Below are 7,894 nucleotides of genomic sequence, written 5' to 3'. Positions count from 1 at the left end.
GTGCTTTCTACCGTTGTTTTCCTGTTAAAGGGTTTTTGGGGAGTTTTTCCTGATCAGCTGTGAGGGTCCTAAGGACAGAGGGATGTCATATGCTGTAAAGCCCTGTGAGGCAAATTGTGATTTGTGATATTGGGCTTTATAAATAAAATTGACTGATTGATTGAAATGTAATTATATGACTCCCAGGGTGACCACTGCAACAGCAGTCAGTATATAAAATATACAAGAGTGGTGACAAAACACTGCCTTGCAGTGTTCAAATAGATGTAACAAGAACACCTGGTGTAGTATTTCCCACTCTTGCCTTTTGTGGTCTACAACAGAGAAAGTCCAAAATCCATCTAATCAGTCATGAGTCCAGTTTAAAATGACCTCTCAGTCTTTCAGCTAAAATGTATGGGTGGATTGTGTTACATGCTGATAAAAAATCTACAAATAAAACTCTGGCTTGTTTTACCACCTTCTAAATGCATACACAAAAAATTGACCAGACCTGTATGCAAACTGCAGTGGGTCGAGGGCAGGTCCACATGAGTTTATAATGTGGGTTTTTACTATCCTCTCCGGTGCTTTCACAACCAGAGAGGTGAGAGAAATACGTCTGTAGTCCTTGGGTGAAGATGGGTGGGGTACTTTTGGCAAGGGGGCCACCAGTGATGTCTCCCACAGTAGTGGGACCACCTGCATATCCAGAGAGCGTTGGAAGAGAGAGCAGAAAATTCCACTTGCCATAATCTTAATGCCATTCCATGCAGCCCTTGAGTTTCCTGAAGCCAGGGTACTCTGCACCTTGTCCCTGTACTGGCATTTGGCCTTATAGACCTCATTTACTTCCTTTTATACGTCTTTCCTGTCCTGTAGATTTCCCGCAGCAAAGAACCCCTTTTTTCATTTAGTATGCATTTAAGTCCTTTCGTTACCCATGGTTTGTTGTTCGGGTACACTTTACTGGTCTTAGTTGGAATTCACACAAAAGTTTATGTAACCTGTAACAGTCTCTGTCAGCTCATGCAAGTCGGCAGAGGAATCCTCAAAGACAGTCCAGGGCTTGACGCTAACTTTTTTTCCCAAGGAGCAGGCTTCCCCGGAGGTCCGCCGCTTTTCCCGGTCCCTTGTCTCCGCCACACTTTAACTTATTTCCACCCAGCCGACAGCCTGGCCGTGGAGAATGGTCCCTAACTGCATCAATAAGTGATTAACATAGAGGGGATCAAAATAAAAATAAATAAATAAAATAAAAATCAACCAGCCCCCCTCCTCCCCTGACAAGTAAAGAACAGTCCCTAAAGTGCGGTGAGGTTTATGGACCGTTATCTGCCACAAAGACAGAAATGTGAACGGCTCGTTTCTCCTCTGACACGCGGTTGTCCAGGTACTACTGGGCAGTCATGACACCAATGAAAGAGGATATTACTGGACCTGGAGTTGGACTTCTCTGTCGCCAGTAAGCCGTTATCTTGCGCCGCAGAGCACTATGAGCCTCTGCCGTATTCCTGTCTGTGACCCCCGTTCAACCCACAACTGCCAGGATTCGCCTTTACTTTCTACTGCTGGTTGAAACGTGATAATAGGGACGCCCCAGCACCCACTCCACTAACTTGATGTGGAAATGAGCGGTAGTCTAGAAAACTGGCAAGTTTTTTTTGTTTGTTTGTTTGTTTTTTGGAGGGCGCTCGTGTGCCCTCACATAGATTGCGCCCTGGGCGGTCGCCCACATTGCCCATAGCAAAAACCATCCCTGCCTCCGCCACACTTTGACTTATTTCCACCCTGCCGACAGTGGGACTTATATTCATTGTGCCGACAGTGGCTTGGAAAACCGCCCATAACGCTTGCACTGTCAAGCCCTGCAGTCCAGGTAGTGTTCTCCAAGCATCCTTTCAGGGTCTCGATGCTGTCCTCATCCCACACCTGAATTTGCTTTTCCACAGGCTTCACCCTTTTCAAGACCTGTCTGTTGGTGGGTCTGAGGAGGACAGTGTTGTGATCTGAACTGCCAAGAGGGGGCTTGGCACTGGATGTGTACACCTTTGGGATTGATCCGTAGCATAGATCAATTATTATGTTTTTCCTTGTTGGACAGGTAACCTATTGCGAATATGATGGCAACGTGCATGCAAGGGTGCAATTGTTAAAATCACTTACAATAAACTTGGGGGCATCTGGGGAGATATTATCAAATTCTTGGGTAATGTTAAAAAACAATGTCTGCTGCCTTTTCTATGTCTGCACGCGGATGTATGTAGACAACAGTCAAAAATATTTGTGGGAATTCTCTGTGAAGATAATGGGGACGCAGAGATACCAATGAAAGTTCAATATCAGGGGTGCAGATCTTTTTCCTCAGCATCGTTGTTCTACACCATCTGTCATTTATCATGACGCACACACCCCCCTCCTTGCTCCTTGCCTGTAGCCTTGCTGCACCGATCCATGCACGATAGTAAATGCTTCTGGACAGACTTCGGAATCCTGCACAGTTTCATTCAGCCAAGTGTCAGAGAAAGCGAGGACACAAGCTTCCCTATACTCATGCAAGTAATGAGTGTTTGCTCGTAACTCGTCTGCTTTCCTTTTGATGGATTGTGCATTTGATAAAGTTATAGTTGGAATCGGAACTTTTGCTGTTTTCCTCATTCTGAGTCTCTGCCTCAGCCCACCCCGTTTTCCTCGCTTTTTCTTGCATCCCATATGTTTAAATGCCCTTATAATCTCCGTAGGTATATTAGATCAGTAACACTCCAATCGCTTGCGTGGATGTTACGTTCCAAGAGGAAATCACTGCTGTAGCGAATGTGTGAGTCTGAGTTGCAGTTTGCTGGCTCACCCGCTACGTTGATTACAAGCAAAATAAGTCTGATTATTAGAACGAATTCCCATATCCGACAAATGTTGGCTCTTCCCAAGCCTTAGCTAAATTCCATCATTGATTAGTGCGGAAAATAAGACGCTCAGACAAGACTTAACAAAACAATCAAACAGACAGACTGTGCTACTGGTCGCCACTGTGTGGCGCCCTGGAAGTTACAAACATATAGTGTGTGTGTGTGTGTGTGTGTGTGTGTGTGTGTGTGTCTCACCTTGGGGGTGGAGCATGGGTAAGCAAACAGGTGAACTTTACAGAAGTCATCTGCCAGAGCGATCACCTTCCTGTTGTGAGATCTCATCAGAGCGTTGATGTCAGTGCCGTCTGAACCCTCGGGCCACACACCTGCAATCACACACACACAAAGACACAGGTGGACAGATGTATGGAGAAACACGCATACCAAGTGTACCAGGAGTACCAACTGTACTATGTGTACCAAGTGTACTAGGAGTACCAAGTGTACTAACCAAACACGTGGTATCCCAGTACGCAGGTGTAGGTTGCCCAGTCGATGTCTTTACACTCTGAACGATTTCTGATCAGTTTACAGCCGTTTGGAACGTCCCCTAAAAAAACACTACTGTTAGTACACAACACTGCGGAAGTACAACTACACAGTACTACATTACTAATGTAGCAGAGTACTTTCAGTAAACAGTACTACATTACAAATGTATCAGAGTACTTTAAGTACACAGTACTACATTACTAATGTATCAGAGTACTTTAAGTACACAGTACAACATTACAAATGTATCAGAGTACTTTAAGTACACAGTACTACATCAGTGATGTATCAGAGTACTGTAAGTACACAATACTACATTACTGACATATCAGAGGACTCACAGTAGAGGATCTCGTAGTCTCCAGAGTTGGACATGATGAAGTTGTTGTCAGGTGACCAGTCCAGGTGTGTGATGTAGCTGGAATGTCCCTGTGGAAACATTCAGGTAACTCATGAACATACCTGAACATCATCTTCATCAGCTGAACATCATCATATCAAATCTTAGAGAGCTCATGGAACCAGATTCTCCCGCCAGAGCACTGCACCCTGAGAACGCAGGGTTCCCGTGGTTGCTAAAGAAGAGCCGGAGCCTTCAGCTATCAGGCCCCTCCTCTGTGGAAACGAGTCTGGGAGGCAGACACTGTCTCAACATTTAAGACTAGACTGAAAACTTTCCTTTTTGATAAAGTTTATAGTTAGGGCTGGTTCTTATAGTTAGGACAGGTTCTTACAGTTAGGACTGATTCTTATAGTCAGGACTGGCTCTTATAGTTAGGACTGATTCTTATAGTTAGGACTGGCTCTTATAGTTAGGACTGATTCTTAAAGTTAGGACCGGCTCTTATAGTTAGGGCTGATTCTTATAGTTAGGACTGATTCTTATAGTCAGGACTGGCTCTTATAGTTAGGACTGATTCTTAAAGTTAGGACCGGCTCTTATAGTTAGGACTGATTCTTATAGTTAGGACTGGCTCTTATAGTTAGTTAGGACTAATTCTTATAGTTAGGACCGGCTCTTATAGTTAGGACTGTTTCTTATAGTTAGGACTGGCTCTTATAGTTAGGACTGATTCTTATAGTTAGGATTGGCTCTTATAGTTAGGACAGGTTCTTATAGTTAGGACTGGCTCTTATAGTTAGGACCGGCTCTTATAGTTAGGACTGATTCTTATAGTTAGGACTGGCTCTTATAGTTAGGACTAATTTTTATGTTTACGACTGGCTCTTGTAGTTAGGACTGGTTCTTATAGTGATTTGAATGAACTGATTTGTGATTTTGGTTTTATGAATAACGTTGAATTGAATTCAGTCGTCACATCTGTCGACACTTCAAACATCTGTGAGGACATTTTTACCATCACACAGTTTATATTCATCTTCTGAGGAGACACAGCGTCTCTACTGTGACATCACTGTGTCTCAGTCGTTGCCTGGTCTGTGGCAGCGAATTGATTGTACTGCACATGTACAGCTCTCCACAGAGATGAGGAGGAAGTCACATGACTCGTCATCAGCTGATTCGTGGATGAGGTACGTAAACAGCAGCCGGGACACATTGGACACTGATGGCAGGTGAGACGGGATCGACAGACGGACAGAAGACGTCTCGGCTTTCTGGCTTTTCATTGATTAAGATAAAACTTTTTTTTTTTTTTTTTAAGATATTTTTGGGGGCTTTTTAGCCTTTAATGTATATGACAGACAAGCATGAAGGGGGGGGGGGGGGAGTGACATGCAGCAAAGGGCCGCAGTTCTTTGTGTGGCAAAAGCCTTGTGCATGGGGCGCCTGCTCTACCACTAAGCCACCGGCGCCCCGTGAAGATAAAACTTTGCTTCAGTTTCCTTCGTCTGTTTGGAGAGAAGGAATCTACCACTCCTCCGCTCCTCACTCTGGTGGTTAGTCTGATGTAGTCTGATAAATAAATGGCGACCCCTGTAATGATGTCACGACCCCCAGGTTGAGACCCACCGTCCTGACTGGTGGTCAGACGTCTCAGAATGACACAACAATAAAACACAGACTCACTGTGCACTTCCCATAGCGGCTGTACTTGCGTCCTCGCTCTGAGACGGTGTAGAGGTAAATAAAGTTATCATGAGATCCGACGGCCAACAGGCTGCCATCTGCAGACACACAGAGAGGAGCATTCTGGGTAATGCAGTTCACATCTCTCACAGCGTCTTCATGGAAACAGTCCTGCTGTTTGTTCATTAACAGAAACATTACATGTGACGTCACCCACCGACGGAGAAGCGCATCACCGACAGCTGCTCGTTCCCGTCGGTGTGGATCGCCACCAGGTCGGTTGTCTCAGCGTCCAGGACGTACCACCTGAGACAGAGGCAGCAGTCAGAGACACCAGTTACAGACAGAGAGACCAGTTAGAGACACAGACCAGTTAGAGACAGAGACACCAGTTAGAGACAAAGACATCAGTTAGAGACACCAGTTCAAGATAGAGAGAACAGTTAGAGACACCAGTTGGAAAGACAGAGACACCAGTTAGAGACACCAGTTGGAAAGACAGAGACAGAAACAGAGACACCAGTTGGACAGACAGTGACAGACATACCATTTGGACAGACAGAGACAGAGACACCAGTTAGACACACCAGTTGGACAGACAGAGACAGAGACACCGGTTAGAGAAACCAATTGGACAGAGACAGAGACACCAGTTAGAGACACCAGTCAGAGACAGGACACCAGTTAGAGACACCAGTTGGAAAGACAGAGACAGAGACAGAGACACCAGTTGGACAGACAGAGACACCAGTTAGAGACACCAGTTGGACAGACAGAGACAGAGACACCAGCTAGAGACACCAGTTGGACAGACAGAGACAGAGACACCAGTCAGAGACAGAGACACCAGTTAGAGACTCCAGTTGGAAAGACAGAGACACCAGTTGGACAGACAGAGACACCAGTTAGAGAAACCAGTTGGACAGACAGAGACAGAGACACTAGTCAGAGACAGAGACACCAGTTAGAGACTCCAGTTGGAAAGACAGAGACACCAGTTGGACAGACATTAGAGACTCCAGTTGGAAAGACAGAGACACCAGTTGGACAGACAGAGACACCAGTTAGAGAAACCAGTTGGACAGACAGAGACAGAGACAGGTGCATACTGACTTTCCTGAGTGTGTTCCTATGGCGACGACGGCTCCGCTGGGATGGAAGTCGGCACAGTGTCCATGTTCCTGAGAGACAGAGCTGTCAATCATCTGTCAAACAACCAATCAGCTTTCTCCAAGCGCTGACAGCTGTCGACAACAACAATGACATCTGGATATTTTTAATTGGATACTGTAAACGCCTCTCTTCTTTCTCTGCTCTGATTGGATGCCTGTTTTCAGGAGGGCGGGGCTTCACAAAGAATCAATCTAAGACACATCGATCTGTTAAGTCATAAACATGTTGAGTAAACAGGGATGTTTACAGATGTTTATATTTACTTTAGTCACAAACATGTTTAGTAAACAGACGGATGTTTACAGATAAATGTTTATATTTACTTTAGTCACAAACACATTTAGTAAACAGACGGATGTTTACAGATAAATGTTTATATTTACTTTAGTCAAACACTTAGTAAACAGACGGATGTTGACAGACAAATGTTTATATTTACTTTAGTTAAACATATTTAGTAAACACATGTTTACAGATAAATGTTTATATTTACTTTAGTCAAACATATTTAGTAAACAGATGTTTACAGATAAATGTTTATATTTACTTTAGTCACAAACACATTTAGTAAACAGACGGATGTTTACAGATAAATGTTTATATTTACTTTAGTCAAACATATTTAGTAAACAGACTGATGTTTACAGATGTTTACATTTACTTTAGTCACAAACGCGTTTCGTAAACAGACGGATGTTTACAGATAAATGGTTATATTTACTTTAGTCACAAACACATTTAGTAAACAGACGGATGTTTACAGATAAATGTTTATATTTACTTTAGTCACAAACACATTTAGTAAACAGACTGATGTTTACAGATGTTTACATTTACTTTAGTCACAAACACGTTTAGTAAACATACAGATGTTTACAGATAAATGTTTATATTTACACACGTTTAGTAAACATACAGATGTTTACAGATAAATGTTTATATTTACTTTAGTCACAAACGCATTTGGTAAACAGACGGATGTTTACAGATAAATGTTTATATTTACTTCAGTCACAAACACGTTTAGTAAACAGACGGATGTTTACAGATAAATGTTTATATTTACTTTAGTCACAAACATATTTAGTAAACAGACAGATGTTTACACATAAATGTTTATATTTACTTTAGCCACAAACACATTTAGTAAACAGACAGATGTTTACAGATGTTTATATTTACTTTAGTCACAAACACGTTTGGTAAACAGACGGATGTTTACAGATAAATGTTTATATTTACTTTAGTCACAAACACGTTTAGTAAACATACAGATGTTTACAGATAAATGTTTATATTTACTTTAGTCACAAAC

General features: G+C 42.8%; 1 protein-coding gene across 1 annotated transcript in view; it reads right to left on the bottom strand.

Annotated features, from left to right (window-relative positions):
* LOC126406270 (echinoderm microtubule-associated protein-like 4) overlaps nt 1–7,894 on the bottom strand; it is a 49,840-nt gene that overhangs the window by 2,436 nt on the left and 39,510 nt on the right. Inside the window, exons 17-22 of the mRNA XM_050070423.1 lie at nt 6,520–6,587; nt 5,624–5,712; nt 5,407–5,504; nt 3,719–3,806; nt 3,337–3,435; nt 3,081–3,211 (exon numbers count right to left, since the gene is read on the bottom strand). Of these exons, the coding sequence (XP_049926380.1) occupies nt 3,081–3,211; nt 3,337–3,435; nt 3,719–3,806; nt 5,407–5,504; nt 5,624–5,712; nt 6,520–6,587 (573 nt within the window). The remainder of the gene's footprint in view (nt 1–3,080; nt 3,212–3,336; nt 3,436–3,718; nt 3,807–5,406; nt 5,505–5,623; nt 5,713–6,519; nt 6,588–7,894) is intronic.

The sequence above is a fragment of the Epinephelus moara genome, chromosome 19 (assembly GCF_006386435.1).
Source record: "Epinephelus moara isolate mb chromosome 19, YSFRI_EMoa_1.0, whole genome shotgun sequence".
NCBI classification, from domain to species: Eukaryota; Metazoa; Chordata; class Actinopteri; order Perciformes; family Serranidae; genus Epinephelus; species Epinephelus moara.
The sequence above is the reverse complement of the archived record's forward strand: the minus strand, read 5'-3'. Positions and strand labels throughout refer to the sequence as shown.